Source organism: Castanea sativa, chromosome 7 (assembly GCF_040712315.1).
Source record: "Castanea sativa cultivar Marrone di Chiusa Pesio chromosome 7, ASM4071231v1".
In the NCBI taxonomy this organism is placed as follows: Eukaryota; Viridiplantae; Streptophyta; class Magnoliopsida; order Fagales; family Fagaceae; genus Castanea; species Castanea sativa.
In genome coordinates, this window is record NC_134019.1 from 24,653,756 (window position 1) to 24,670,652 (window position 16,897).

At 32.0% G+C, this 16,897-nt stretch overlaps 1 protein-coding gene across 1 annotated transcript; it reads right to left on the bottom strand.

The window, feature by feature from the left end:
• Positions 1-6,646: 6,646 nt before the first annotated feature.
• Positions 6,647-13,673, bottom strand: LOC142644205 (amino acid permease 6-like). Its single transcript, XM_075818863.1, has 7 exons — positions 13,586-13,673; positions 13,219-13,452; positions 12,674-12,767; positions 10,837-11,051; positions 10,559-10,704; positions 7,672-7,899; positions 6,647-7,072 (listed from the first exon to the last, which is right to left on the bottom strand). Exons 1-7 carry the CDS (start codon positions 13,671-13,673, stop codon positions 6,647-6,649), a joined length of 1,431 nt encoding a protein of 476 aa, XP_075674978.1.
• Positions 13,674-16,897: the final 3,224 nt, after the last annotated feature.

Here is a 16,897-nt window from a genome sequence, read left to right on the forward strand (position 1 = left end):
AAGTGAAGCCGTGCAAGTATTTTTATTTTTTGAATCCAACTTCTTTTCATGGATATTTGTATTACACCACTCCACGGGCCTACGAAGGAAGAAAATCTCATCAATGATTTTTGTTGGAGTATTGCTACTATTGTGAAGAAGAAGTTTGTTAGAGAAAAGGTTGCATTGTCGTGGACAAGTAGATTTTGTGATTGGGTGGGACTCTTGCTACATGGTGGAAGGCCATTGAAATTTTTCCAGTTTTTTTTATTTAACATGAAAGCTTGGTTGGGCTATAAAAAAAAAAAGGAAGTGTTGGAGTAGACATCAGTACAGATTTGGTACACACAAATTTATTTTTTGGGTTTCTCCATCATGGACAGCTTTCTAAAATAAAATCCTTTTAATTCTTATTGGTTGATGATGACTAGTAAAGCTGTATATCAAGAATTAAGCAAAATAGAAAAATTAAATGGGGCTAATCATTCTGTTTGGAAACGCCGTATCCGTCACATACTCTTTCAAGACAAGATTGAGTATGTTATTGATATCAGCATTCCAACTCTACCACCTGAAAATTCTAATGCTGCTGCAAAAAGAATGTATGAAAAACATTTAGAAGATGATAAAATTGCTAGAAATATTTTGCTTACATTCATGGAACCTGACATTGAAATTCTTTTTGAAGAATATACACATGCTAAAACCTTGTTTGATGCTACTATTGAAGCATATCATGCATCTTCTGAAACATACATTCAACTTTTAATTGAGAGATTTAATGGAACCATGATGAATGAAAGTGATAATGCCATTGAACATGTCAATAAAATGTCAATAATTGCAAAAGAGCTAGTTGTCTTACGAAATCCAATTCTTGATAAGATGCAAGTGTCTACCATTTTGCATAGTTTGCCTGACTCATGGGATTCTGTAGTGGTAGCTCTAAACTATTTTGCAACCCCTGTAAACATGAAAAACTTACCAGCTCTTTTGGGGATAGAAGCGGAAAGAAGAAATAAAAAGAATACATCTAAATCTCTCTTAACAATTACTTCCACTAGTCAACCCCCAAAGAATGAAACTCCTAAAAATGACAAGAAAAAACTTTTCTAAAAATTTCAAAGGCAAAGGAAAGAATTTCAAGAACAATGATAAGAATAAAAGGGATAAGGGAAAGTGTTTTAAGTGTGAAAAACTTGGCCATTATCAAGCTAATTTTCATGAAAATAAAAATAATAACAGACCAAATTATGGAGGTTCCAAGGATATAATTTGTGTGGTAACTAAATCTTTGTTAACTGATGTTGACTCTAAAGTGTGGTGGGTAGACTCTGCATCGTCACGCCATGTGGCAAAGACGAGAGATTTTTGTGTTGACATGAAAGAGGTTAAAGTCGGTGGCCATCGTGTATACATGGGCAATAACACATTGTGATGTGTTAGGCGGTGAAGATCATGATACCTAGAGAAAGAAATCTCTATCTGTCAGATGTACTTTTTGCACCCACCATGAGACGTAATCTCATTTCTATCTCTTGCTTGGATGAAAAAGGTTTTGAGATTTGTTTTCGTTCCGAAAAAGTGTCAATTGGAAAACATGGTAGAATCTTAATGTGGGGTATTAAGATGGATGGTTTGTACCGTCTTAATGACATTTCTTTTGCTAATAATAATGCAATAGTTGGTTTTTTTGCTTACTTTGCTATGTCTATTAATCATTCTTATGCTTATGATGATGTTTGTTTATGTATGGATGATCCTTATATATGGCATATGAGATTAGGACACATTAATAAAAAAAAAATGAAAAGGATGATTAATATGGGATTAATTCCAAACATAAACATTGTTTTTCCTACTTGTGAACCTTGCATATCTAGTAAAATGAATAGACTTCCTTTTCCTAAGGGACAAAGATCCAATGAATTATTAGCTATTGTACATTCTGATGTATGTGGTCCATTAAATATTAAAACTCATAGGGGTATGTTATATTATGTCACATTCATTGATGATTTTTCTCGATATGGACACATATACTTGATGCATAAAAAATCTGAATTTTTTGAAAAATTCCAAGAGTACAAAAAGGAAATTGAAAATCAATTAGGAAGAAATATTAAGATACTAAGATCAAATCATGGGAGAGAGTATATGTCAGATCCATTTAGTGATTTTTTGAAAGAAAATAGAATAATACATCAACTTACTATGAGCTATACACCACAACAAAATGGTGTCACTAAAAGACGTAATAGAACCTTATTGGACATGGTAAGGTCTATGTTAAGCCATTCTTCATTAGGTTCTAATTTTTGGGGAGAAGCTATTGTTATTGCTATGTTCTTGCTTAATCTAGTTCCAACAAAAATTCATAATAGAACACCACATGAATTATGGATAGGAAGAAAACCCAATCTACAAAATTTAAAGGTTTGGGGTTCTTCAGCTCATATATTAATACCATCACATTTAAGAAATAAGTTAGATAGTAAAACTATCAAATGAACATTTATTGGATATCCTGAAAATTCTAAGGGGCATAGATTTGTTATTCACCATAGTGATGGAACTATTTGTGTAATTGAAAGTAGAGATGCAAGCTTCTTAGAAGAAGAAATTGATACAAGAGATTCCAATAAATTAGTAGAATTATTTGAAATTTCTAAGGAGAAGGAAGTGATGAATAATGAATATGTTATTGTTCCTAATAGTGAAAATCCTCATGATACGCTTAGTAGGATTCAAAGAGAAAGAAATCCCCCTACTAAATTAAAAGATTATTTTACTTTTATAACCTTTAACAATTGAGGAAGCTTTGTCTACCCTAGATTCATGGAAATGGAAAGAAGCTATTAAGAAAGAATTAGATTCAATAATTAAAAATGATGTGTGGGAATTAGTGGAATTGCTTAAAAATAGGAAAGCAATTGGTAGTAAATGGATATTAAAGAGAAAGTTTAAGTGTGATGGTAGTATTGAAAAATATAAAGCTAGATTAGTGGCAAAAGGATTCACACAAAAACCTGGTATAGACTATGAAGAAACATATTTTCTTGTTGCTAAATTCACTTCTATTAGAATTTCAATGTCCATTGTTGCTGCCTTAGATTTAGAATTATATCAAATGGATGTTAAAACTGCATTTCTAAATGGAGACCTAAAGGAAGAAATTTTTATGCAACAACCTGATGATTATAAAGTTAAGGGTTAAGAAAATAAAGTGTATAAGCTTAAGAAATCATTGTATGGTTTGAAACAAGCATCAAGGCAATGGTATTATACTTTTCATAATGCAATTGTTAAATTTGGCTTTAGAGCTAATGATTATGATCATTGTGTATATCATTGGAATAGTGGGAGTGATTTTATAATTTTATCTTTGTATGTTGATGATATTTTGATTGATGGTAATCATGTTGAATCTATATGTGAAGTTAAAGATTTTCTAAAATCCCAATTTGAAATGAAAGATTTGGGTTAAGCTTCCTATGTGTTAGGAATTCAAATTATTAAAGATAGAAAATCAAGAATACTTCAATTATCTCAAGAACAATATATTGATAAAATTTTAAAAAGATTTTATATGGATAGTTCAAATCCAATTGATACTCCTATCCATAAACAAACCAAATTGTCTAAGAAAATGTGTCCTGTAAATGATGAAGAGAAAAGAAAAATGGAGCATAGACCTTATGCTCAAGTTGTTGGTAGCATAATGTATGCTATGCTATGTACTAGACTTGACCTAAGCTTTGTTGTAAGCCTTGTGAGTAGATTTCAAAGTAATGCAAGTGAGGCCCATTAGGTGGCTGTTAAAAGAATTTTAAGATATTTTAAAGGTACAAAAAGTCATAAAATGACTTATAGTGGGAAACATGTGAATGTTATTGGATATTTAGATTCTGATTTCTCTGGTGACAGATGATGGGAAATGCACATCAGGTTATGTATTTCTTCTTGGAGGAGGAGCTATTTCCTGGTGTAGTAAAAAACAAAGTTGTATAGCTAAAAGCACTATGGAAGCAGAATATATAGCATGTAGTAGTGCCATATTAGAAGTTGTTTGGAGAAAAGGCTTTCTTAAAAGTTTAAATATAAAAGAAATACCAGATAAGCCTATAAAAGTTATGTGTGATAACCAAGCTGCAATATGCACCATAAAAAGTAGTGAGCTTGGTACAAGAGGTAACCATATTGAATGTCATTATTATTATATTTTTGATGTGGTACTAAAAAATAAAATCTTGTAGAATATGCATCATCAAAGGAGATGGTGGCGGATTCATTGACGAAGGCAGCTGCTGCAGAGAGTTTCAAGGGACATGTCCGTACTATGGGAGTTATTGAATAATTATTGTACATCTCAAATTATTTGGCCAAGTGGGAGATGTTGGATTCTGTGGCCAAATAGCCCACAATATGGATGTTGAACTGTGTGGTTAAATAACCCATAATGTGTATGTGTGTAATTCTCAAAAGAAATTACCTTACACAATATTGTATATGAGATGATTATTATTAATAAAATTGTTTGAATAATGGAATTGCATGTTTTGGCTATGATTGGCTGTGTGGGGTTTGACATAGTCAAATATGCAGTTAAGATTTCTAAGGGATAATGAGTTGTGAATTGGAGAGTGAGTTCTGATTTTAACGTTTAAATAAACGTTAAAGATTTTAACATTCAAATAAACATTAGAGACTTTAACGTTCATGTTCTAATTTGTAGGAACTGAAATGAACGTTGACAACTTTTTGTGGGTCTTCAAATATTCCACTTGAGATCTCTAGATAAGATAACCACACAAAAATCCTATAGAGTAGAAAAACCCATTGCAACCCAAACACTATTTCACTCTTATCTCTCCATTTAAATACATGTTTGAGATCTTTACTCTCTTAGTGTTTTAGTTGAATAAGAGTTCTATTTGAATTTGAGTTCTATTTCAATTTTGCTTCAGGTCCTTGCATTAGAATCCATTTAGGGTCATCTTCATCGTCAAAAATCAACATAGCAGTATTGTTTCCAAGGTCAAGGACATCAAAATTTCCTCCATCCCTCCACATTCTCTTCAATGTCCTGGTAGTAGCTTCCAAATTAATTCTTCTCTTCGTAAAAAACTTAGCGACAAGAACCCTGCTATTTCCAACTTTGTTATCAGAAAGACTGATAGTAGTGCTCTCCTTGGTATTGAGTGAAAGATTTGCTCATCGACCTGTGAGATCTTCCATCGCTGAGACTAGATGGCAGAGAAGCAAGACCGGTTGAGAAGCAAGACTAATAGAGTACTGATAAGGGTATTTTTAGACCTACAAAGACGAGAACAAGTTGAAGAGGGTAAGCGAACCTCCATTTATAGCCTTGCTTGATCTCCACGCATACATGTATAAGAAGAGTTCTTGCGCCACACGCTTAATCATAATCAAGAAGACTCTTATAAGAAAAGGAACTCTAGGAGATATACAAAATTCAAGAGGTTCTTTCTTGGAATGAAAGAACTTCTTGGCCAAGGGACAGATGTCAATCTCACACTACTATAAATACCCCAAAACTCTCATAAATCAAGGTACGCACAATTTCTCTTCTAACTTAACCTTCGGAGGGTCTTTGGCCGGTACCCCACCGGTGCCCTTTGATTAGTTCTTCTCTTTTGTTCTTCAGGTGCACCCATTGACATGTGTGGAAGATCAACTCACTGATGATTTTTTGTGCATCATCAAGTAGAAAGAAGAAAAAGAAATATTCCACCACAGAGGGGAAAGAGGTGCCTATGCAAGAATAGGCAAAGATTTTCAGCACCTAAGATTTCTAGAGAAACCTAGAAAGCGAAAAAAATTATTAGGTTAATTTTTTTTGAGAAGAAGGTAAGCAAAATATCACCTAAACCCTATTACCTAATTTTCAAGATATTAAAAATTACACTTCAACTAAAATTCTATATTCCTTCTCAATAATTTGTTTGTTCTTATCTAAAACTCTTTTTTTAAGAATCAATACTCAATTAAAATATATATGAAAGTACTAGTTTTTACCTAATCAAATAACAATTGGTACCACCGTACCACTAACCTAAACACAAAAAATGTCAGTATGGCTTTCAGAAAAACTTCGAGGATTCGGTTCAGAGTACTAGAATGATTTTTCATACGTGCAGCAGAAATCCTTCCTTATTTTTTTTTTTCTCAAAGCCTGTTGTTAAGGTTCTTGGAGCTTGTCTTTTTTACTTTTTAGCTATTGGCTTCTTATTTGCTACTTTGTTTTGTGGTGTAATTATTTAGTTTTTGTTGTGCTCTGATTTGATATGTTTTGTCTTTCTTTTTTATTGGGTAAAAAGTTTGTGGGTTCAGAATCTTCAGACGGTATTATCTTATGTTCTTAGAGAGGAAATTGAACCAAAGTGTCATGTGCCAGTGAAACAACTAGCTTTATGGGCACATGCCACTGGTTAAAGATATATTTTTGTGCTTAAATTACGGAACCCAATGCAGAATTCCAAAACACATTATCAAAGCAAATCCCAGTAACGCATTTTCTGGAAAATATAGTAAAGAAAACCAATAATGTGCATTTCATAAATCCTAGACAGGTTATCAATGTACTTGTACTCGAATATTCCCTTTCCCTTCCTCCAGGGAAAACTCACTTATCCAAATACACTAATTAGGAAAAAGACTTGAAAGGCTGGTAGTGACTGACATCAGTGATAATGCCTTGAATGGATGCAACAACAGCAACAACAGTAATAATGAAGCAAGCCCAGCTCAACGTCTTTAGCCAGAACCAGTTAAGAGAAAAACTGCGGATTTTCGCCTGTGAAATGTGCATCTCTATTGGGAAATATACAGTCAATGGCCAGAATGAGGAAGCTCCAAGTAAGCCCAAAACACTGTTGAAGACTGGAAATAGCATTGCGATCACAGTTGTAAAAACCACAAACACTGTTCTCCAGATGCACCGGAAATAATTCACGTTGTAAATACCAACAAATGGAATGACAATTTGATGTTCTTTTGCTATGAAGTCAATCTCTGGCCAACGGCTTTTGCACCAATCTTCCACAAGCTGGTATACTGGCTGGGAGAATACCTATACACATGCATAATCACAACTTAATTAATTGCCAAGGAAGAAAAGAAATGAACAAGAAGAAGACCCCACATGCATGAAACAAAAGAAGATCGAAGTCTGATTACAACATGAAGCAATTCATTTACCAAGAATATATTACACTTGAATATGTTAATTCGTTTGGAATTTGGACTTCACACAATTGTGATATCCAAATTTTATGAGAGAAATTATTTATCTTCTGAACAAACAATTCACCTTTTTGTAATGCTCACTACTTATTTTAGACAAACAAGCTATCCCCATAATTTGTTGATAAACTTGTTAATTGAGTATTAGAAAGATAAAAGAAAAATCTGAAGGCTGAAACATGAATTTTAACGTGGTATAGTCTACATATACACGTATAGTGAAAAGTCCTTAATAGTTACGTCATTGTTATATGACTTATATTTACAATGAATCTAAAGTAAAGTTTATATACTAGAGAGGCCTAAATTAATCTAAATATTACAATATTGGGCTATAATAGCTCTAACATTAACAAAAGTTGAACCCAATCCAAGCCAAATTTTGATCATTTCTAGCTAGCTAGGCTAGTCCTCTTTGAGAATTACCTGGTAAGCTCCAACAAGATGGACAACAATGCAAATATTAGCTATGTCAACAAGCCAATAAGGTTCATAAAAACCAAATCCTGTTAAAAAATTGCCAGGAGCACGATTCCCGAATGCTGAATAGCCCAAAGCTCCACACAGCACGTAAAAGACTGAGGTAATTGAGACTCCAATGATGCCAGCTTTCTTCATGACTACATTCTCTGGTGGGCTTGATTTTAGCGTATCCTGCAAGTTATGAAAGTTCAGTCTACAATATTTAGATGCATTCAAGAAAATTAAATTTGATTTTCGGGAATTAAGGTTTATTGATTTTATTATTTTACAAGTCTATGACAAGTACAATATATATTTGTCATTTCTAGGGTCGCAAACAAATAATGGCAACTGCAGTATAAGACACTCTATCATATGGTGGTCGAACTAATTTGAAAAGAAATTTTTTATATGAAATACATCTCTTTTCAAGTTAATACTGTAGTTAATTGATCTTACCAAGAGTTTCTTGCCTCAATTGGTACATTCAAACGTGAATTGATCTTTAAAAAATATTTTGAAGGTAATTTTGGATTCCTTTATATCTATTTACTTTTATTAAATTGACAAAAGTAAAATTGTACCGGATTACATAGTAAAGCTATAAAAAGATTTCATCGAAGTTAAAAGGCTGAAAAAAAAAGAAAAAAGAAATATATTGTCCATTTGATAAATCCAGTCATCAAATGTTTATAGCTTTCCCTTTTTTTGTTGGAAAAAATCATAAATTTATGCCTAATCACAGTTATATACTCATTTTTTATTGTATATATATATTGTATTAATAATAAATATTAGGATCATATGAAGGGAAAAATTATAATTGTGTTCCGTTTCCTCTATTCTTTTTTTTTTCTCTCTTTTATTTAAGGAAATGGTTTGTATGGATGAAAAAAATGGGAAGATAGAAACTGTTGGGAGGATAGAAAAGTGACATGGAAAATATTTTAGTAGAGAATATAAAACAGGAAGGAAGAAAAAATAAATATAAATATCTTTCAATTGGTTTTATTTTTTGAGGGGGATCTTTCAATTGGTTGATAACAAAAACTGGCAATGATGGAAAAGGCATGGTTAGATGAATTTAGTATTACATATCCTTATTACATAATAATATATTTTTTCATTATTAGATGATGTAGTGTTATCAATTAAATTAGTAAATCATCTTATAGAAGTGAACACAACACAATTAATGTATTATTTTATTTTTTACCCATCCATTTTATATATAAAAAAATGATGTGATTAGTTGAATCAAATAAATTGAAACATTTACTACAGAGTATTTGATTTTTTTTCTCTATTCATTTATTTTATATCACCAAAAAAAGGTCTAATTAAAAAGTATTCTGCATTTTTGTCTTAATTAGAAAGCAGATAATAATAAATAAATAAATAAATAAATAAAATATGATTGCAAGAAAAAGATGAAATGAAGGTAGAGAAAGTAGGTTGTGTAGCCAAAAAAAAATGGAGGAAATTGGTAGAAACTATAAATATTATTTTTGTTGACTTACCCATTTATCTCCCCATTTTTAGGAGAACAATTTTGGGTGCATAGGTGGAAAACACCTAGGCACCCACTTTTTTTTTTTTTTTGGCTCTATTTCCCTTATAAATTAAATAGAGAAAAAAGCTATTCCCCCACCTATTTTTTCTTCATCAATTTTCATCAGACCCACTTTTTAGTCTAACCATATAAACCTTACATTTTGTGGAAGATGAATAATGTCATCCAATGAAAGCTGTCTCTATCACTTCTCTATTTTCGATAATTTTTTAAATTCTTCGACCTAAACAATTCCTAAATAGATAAAAATGTTGTATGAGAAAGATCAAAGGTGGACAAGTAGTATAACAACGTATTACGTATCACTTCTATCACATAGTTGTAGGCAAGGTTTTGAAACCCGGACCGTTTATTAAACCGTAAAAGAGAGAGGCTCAAGATTTTTGAGATCGAACTGAGGTTGAACCGGGGTCGAACCGTGATGATGTCATAATTAATTTAATAATTAATTAAAGCCTAAATATAGATATTAAATTTATAAAACTAGAAAAATTGACTAATATATCTATATATGTGAGGGAAATTTAATGATTTTCAAGCATATATTTAATAATTAAATAAGAAAGTTAATAAAAATAATAATAACCATGAAAACATTAAACTTTATGATTAATTTTTGAAGTAAAGTTGAATATCTTTGAAGGATTTTAATTATAATTTTTTTATTCCTTGCAAGAGATGGATAATTTAATTAAGTAGAAGAAAATTGTGTTAAGTTGTTTTTATTAAAATAAAAAAAAAATGCTAAGGGGTTGGACCACACGGTTCTTGACCAGTTCGTGCGATCCAACCCCGGCTTTAGGGGTTCACGGAATTAACTAAAAATACGGTTCTTTATGCTTAAAAAATCGGCTTTCATCCCGGTTCCCGGTTTTCATGGTCCGATCTCCCGATCCGGTCCGATTCTGAAAACAGTGGTTGTAGGTCTCATTAATTAAATTTATAGTGAGATGACTATTTATATGATAAAAATGGAATGTCATTATTGTGCTTTAAGAGTACCTAATTATTTTCTGCAGTTTACAAGGATATTCCAAGCTAACTGGGGTTAAGGGCAAGCTATCTAGAAAAATTAAGAACATTGCGTGCTCAAATATATGAAGAGAGACAATAATTTCCTTTTATGAAGACTATATTTGTACTATAATTAGAAATTCTCCAACTACATCAATGAAAAATGTGATTCTTTTCAAGTTCTATATTTTATATAAAACTATAAAAGCCTAGTATTTTCCAAAAATATATAAAATGATTTTATTATGTTAGAGATTGACTTGCCTGTATCGCAATGAGGACAGTAGAGTAAGAATAGGCAAAGGCAATGTTCCCAATGGCCTGTAGGCTGTTCCACACCTTCTGTGAACTTGTTGCCACGTCCACTCCAATAGTCGCACCTGTGATGCTTGTCCTACCATATGTCCCTTCTACAAAATAGCTTAGAAAATAGACATAAATTTTCTTGTACTAAATATAATCCAAGCCAAATTAATAAGAAAAACTGCATGCTACATGCTACATATTTTCTTTATGTGTGATAAAGGAGCATTATCGCTGACCTGCTATTTTTGCAATAGAGAGACCAATGCCTATTAAAGCATAAGTGAAAGACATGACTGCAGCGATGTAAGAGAGCCCTGAAAGGTCATGAAAATTAGATATTTGGCTCAGAATAATCTCAATGACCCCTAAAATGATCATATAGGAACTGTTTGATGTGTGACACCACGCCTCATGACCATTCTTGTGAAAGCAGTTCGATCTTTTGACAGCCCTGGTTTAAAAACAAAAACAAAATAAGTGACAGCCAAATGCATTGTATAGATATCACAACACATACAAAACATTCAAGAATACATGAAGGGAGGCAAAGACGGAGTTCTATTGAGACCAAGGGGGCCATCCAGCTAGTCCCTTTCCTAGCCCTCACAATGTTTAATTAATAACATATATGTGTTTTCTTATCAGGAAATTTATGAGAGTTAAGGCTTCCCAAAAAAGTTATTTGGGCCACCAAAAAAACAGTCCTTTTAATTAACTTTTAAAAAAATTTAAAAATTATGTAGTATTCCTTAAAAGAATAATAAAACTAAAAATAAATTATACAAAGTTTATAAAATATCCACTCAAATTCATTAATTTTATTAAAATTAAACATTATAATTCTTTAGTGGATCTAATACAATTCTATTTAAAGCATGTGGTTAAAGAAAACTTATTGGTAAATTCAAAATCAAATGCCTCTTTAGTATGAGCAATAAAATACTACCAGAGGAATTTAAGTTTTGTCAACCTAGTTTCAAAAATGAAAATTTTTTATTATGTATTCAATTTGTTTAGTTTCCATAATTTTCTTGAATACTCAAATATTTTTTCTTCAATTTATTATTCTTTTTTTTCAAGTATTTATTTTGTTGGTCTTTAAGAAAAGAAGATTACAAATTGTCACATGATGATCTTAATTGAAAAAATAATCAAGATTTTCAAAATATCGATTGGAATGATAATTTCCCAAAATAATTCTTGATTGGTTTGATAGTTATTTCTTTGTTATAAATACTAGGCATCTAGTGTATGATGCCTAGCATATTCCACAAGTTTATCAACATCGTGAGTGGTAATTGATATTTTCAAGTGTTTAAGAGATTGATTTCCTAAATAAAAAAAAAGTGTTAAGAGATTTTTTTTTTATTTTTTTTATACAAGATATATAGAATTCTACTATAACCTAATCTAAGTATATATGTGTGTGAAGCTCCCTCCTGGATATTTAAACCCCGACCCTTGCCCCCACCCCACAAGCACTTATACTTGTAGAGTGACTATCGCACTAAGGGTGTGTGGTGGTGTTAAGAGATTGAAAACTAAATAAAGTAAAAATTATCTCATAATACATAAATAAACTAAAAATATATTGCAAATATGTTACATATAAATATCTAAATTAAATTCATTGTTTCAATATAAAACTTGTATCAATATATAAAAATCACTCTCCTCTTTGAGCGATATAGCATAAGTTTACATAAATGTGAATGAGCATGTGTGTCTTTTATAATTAGAGTTTCATGCAATTCATTTTGATTGTACAGATTTCCCCAAAGAAAAGATTTCTAGGTCATTTTCTTTAAAAAAAATAAAAATAAAAATAAAAATTTCATGAAAATAATAAAAAGAATATAAGAAAAACAAAAGAATATTTCAATGGCCTAAGCAAAGAATATAATCGCTAAGGGCCTATTTGGATTGAGAGGGGAGTGGAGAGAGTAAAGTACAATATATTTGGTTGAAAATATGCTAATTTTGGGCAAACTATACTCTCCTCCTCCTTCTTCCCCCTCAATCCAAATGGAACAAGGATCAAAGCAAGTGTTTGTAAGATTTTAGATAGCTTACGCCATGCTAATAGCGGCAGTAATTGTGTATCCAATACATATTCCTACAAGATTTGAATATTGAGCTACCCCACAAAACTTGTACTTGATTCCCCCTGTAGAGAGAGAGAGGAGAATTAGTTTCATGGATATAAGACTCCCTTGCAATAAGTAATTTTGAACACAAAGGCATCCCTATCTAATCAAGATCAATGGGAAAATGAGTCAGTTTCAAGTTTCAATTTATGTCTTAATCTTCCGGTCAAAAGATGTGTTATGACTCAGTCGCAATACCAATATCAAGAAAGCATAAAGGGTTAAACTTATAGCACATAAAACTGTTTTACATAGTTTATATACACTCCCAAAAAATAAATGAAACTATACACACCCAATATATAAGTATCTCATAACATTGAGAAAGATCCTTCCTCTCTAGCTACATGTTTGTCATTTTCCCTCTCACATCACACGGATTGTGGGGTTGACATGTGAGAGGGAGTATGCGTATATGTGATTCATAAGATAAATTATTGACTAACGGCAGAAAGTCTGCAATCGTCTTACCTAAGTTGTTCTTTACAACCTCTATGTAATTGTAGTTTCTTCTCCCAGTAATAGGGTCAGGGGACCTATAACCGTCAGTTAGTAGAACAGAAGTAAACATTGTAATGAGAGAGAAAGTCAAGATAGTAATAATCCCAGCAATCCAGCCCAATTGAGCAAACGCCCATGACAGAGACAATACTCCAGACCCAATAACAGCTGTTATGATGTGTGCACTTGCAGTCATCAAAGTTCCTTCAAAAGATTCAAAACCATGCCAAAAAGAAATCAATGAAGTGAAACTCAAGAAAAATATTAGGGGTGTTTTGATGAATGAAATGTTGAGAGTTGTATGTATTGAAAGAGTAAAAGAGGTATACATATATACCAGTTCGTTTTTTTTTTCCATCATCATCAAACTTAGAACTTACGTCCCCAGATTCTACTGCAAACCTTGAACTTCCCTGCATCGCCATAGCCCTGTCTCTCACTCTGTCAAAGATGTTTTGGAGATATGTTTCTCTCTAGCAAGAAATGGTTAAGAGGAAAATGGTAAAAGAAAACAAATTATGTATTAGGCATTAATACTAAGTTTTAGAGAGCTTTATTTGGAAAGAATGTAATGGCTTAAAATGTACTATTTTAATGTAAGCATTAGGTGATAGCCGTTGGATACAGGTGCTTAAAATGTACTATTTTAATGGCCTCCCAGGCCTTTTCTCTTGACAGCAGAGATATGCCAAAACTCAAAACAACAACCTGATTGTAAATTTGTAATTATCACCCAGTAAAATAACTTAGAATAATAGACTAATTAGAGGACTTGCATCAGCTTGTGCAAATATATGTAAAATTTTCCCCAATCAACCCCAAAACCACCCACATTAGCTCATATAAAATTATGCAAAACTCATCCAAAACTACAAAAACTATGAAAATTTAATTTTTTTTTTTTTTTTTTTTTTTTTTTTTTACATATCCCAAGTGCGAAGGAAAATAATGGATGGTAGTTGTGGTGTATGAAAAGAGAAAAATAATTTTAAAAAATAAAAAAATTGATATTCTAATGAAATAGAGTTTAGAATAAATAATCTGATATGGGTGTTTTTGAAAAGTTGTTAGGTAATATAGAAAAATTAAGTTGTTATGCTAAAATATAAAAATGAATTTTCGCATGAGCTAGTGTAAATGCTCTTTGGAAAAGAATTTTTTTTTTGATACATGGATAAGATTATTTTTAGAAGAGCTCATGATGCAAAAAAATTAATATTTGAAATCCCAAATTAGTGCAAAAGTTGTGTTCATACTGAAAAGATAAAAATGTCCAAATTCAGAGTATCTCAAAATTGGAAGGTAAGACTACCAAACTAATTAGTTAAAATGGAATTTTAAAATATTGGATATGATTAATATGATTAAGCTTTTTTTTTTCTCCACATGACTCACTTTCATTACCCATTGTCTTTTTTAACCCAACTTGAGAGATTGCTTTAACAAAAAAATTTCACTGACCCAACACTAGGATTTGTTAGTTATGGCCTTCAACCAATGGGAATGGAGTGTATTTATATTTTTTTAGAAAGGTATGATAAATCCATCTCAGGATAATTATAAGATTGATGAAATCTACTAATCACATTTGTTGTCACATTAGTTTATAAATATTTTATTAATAAAATATGTACTTCCATCTATATTGTTAGTCATGTTTAGAAAATCAAAATTTTTATGGAAACACCATTTAATACATTGTCTTTTAAATAAAAAGTCACAATATTTTAAAACTACCCTCTTTGATTTATACTTTAGTTAAAGAGGGGTAAGTAAGAAAATTTATACTTTGGAACATGGAGGTTTTTAATTGGAAGACTAGATCATGATATTTACCAAAAACAACATCAGCTGCAACTTATCCAGAACTCAATTTCATTAATTGGTGATGTCCATAAAGAGTGTTGTTAGAGGAGAGTTGGAGATTTTGTTTCAAAGTGAAGAGATAATGTGGGCTCAAAAAGCTAGGAGTGATTGGATACTGCTAGGAGATAGAAACACTTGTTTTTACTAGATAGTGGTGAAGCAAAGAAGAGTCAAAAATAGAATTTTGCAGCTCCAAAAGACTGATGGGAGCATTACTGAGGATCAAGAGGAGATAGAAAATATCCTTAAGAAACACATCTAATTACAAACAAATCCTTGAGGAAAAATTAGAACCATGCCCATACCACAGCTCTCTATTCATCAACTCTCATTGCTTGACAACCCAATCACAAATGAGGAAATAGAGACTACTGTTTTTCAATTAGGCCCTTACAAAGCTCCTAGATCAGATGGTATCCCTGCCTTCTTCTATCAAGAGTACTGGAATACAGTCAAGTTTGATATCTTTAACACAATCCATGCCTTCTTCCACTCAGGTTCTTTGTTGAAATCTCTTAACCATACTTACATCACTCTTATTCCAAAAACTGCTCTTCCTAATGATGTACATCATTTTAGGCCCATTAGTCTATGCAATGTGGTATATAAAATAATTTCTAAACTTCTAGTTAATAGACTCAAGCCTTTTATGGATTCTCTTAGTACCCATTTTCAAAATGCTTTCATTAGAGGTAGAAATATCACTAATAACATCCTCATTGCACATGAAATTTTTAACATTCTTAGGAATATGAAGAGAAGGAAGAAGTTTTATGGTGCCCTGAAAATAGATATAAGTAAGGCCTATGATAGGGTAGACTATAAGTTTTTAAAGGTATTTCTTGTTGCTATGAATTTTAGCTATAAGTGGGTGAAGTGGATTTTAGAATGTGTCACTACAGTTCAATACACACTTCTAGTTAATGGTAGCCTAACTCAATCCTTCAGGCCTAATAAAGGGCTAAGATAAGGAGATCCCTTATCACCCTATCTATTCTTCATGTGTGCAAATATTTTGTTCCTATTCCTTCTGCAAGCTAAACACCAAAATGAAATACAGGAGATTAAAGTAGGGAGAAATGGTTGCCCCTTATTGATTCCCTTTTTTGCAAATTTGTACCCAAAAGCCCATACGAAGGAAAGCCCAATGAAAAGCAAAGCCTAAAGGCCCACCAAGAAGACTGAAGAGTAAGAAAGGTCCAAAGAAAAAAATGTAAGGGAAAACAATCTGCAGCAGAATACAAATCTACAGCAGAATACAAATCTACAGCAGAATACAAATCTGCAGTAGAATATAGATCTGCCACAGAATACAGTTCTTTAGCAGAATGGCTTTGAAAAATCAAGGCAAATTGGGTCTAAGACCGTTTTGATCCAGTCAACATTATTTAGCCCACAAAGGCCAAAATCCTTTTGTATAAAAAGATAAACGTGAAAACTAATATGGAGAAGCACGATAAAAAGAAACAATGAATAGTAGGATGTGTCAGCAGCAGGAATTGCGTGAAGGAAAGAAAAGTCAAACCAAAGGAAATGACAAATACAGCAGGAAACACACAAAGAAATAAGACGAAGACATGCAGCAGAATGAAACAAAGCTAATCTGTTACGGAAAAAATGATGTGGGAACGAAAGAAGACAAAAATAGAAGATAGTGAAGAAAGCACACAAGGGTCAGAGCACCACCAACTTGTACCCAACCAATACAAGGGAGGTGGGTCCACAGTTAAGGGGATTTAGAGGGTGTGGTTTGGTGGTGAGGGGAAAAGGGGTCTATATTTGG

Bases quoted from the DNA above. Each gene is read 5' to 3' on its own strand.
- LOC142644205 (XM_075818863.1), bottom strand. From the start codon at position 13,673: ATGGCGATGCAGGGAAGTTCAAGGTTTGCAGTAGAATCTGGGGACGTA. The intron at 13,453-13,585 runs GTATATATGTAT...AATCTTTTGAAG, and splicing joins TGGAAAAAAAAAACGAACTG to GAACTTTGATGACTGCAAGT. The intron at 12,768-13,218 runs GTAAGACGATTG...CTCTCTCTACAG, and splicing joins GGTTGTAAAGAACAACTTAG to GGGGAATCAAGTACAAGTTT.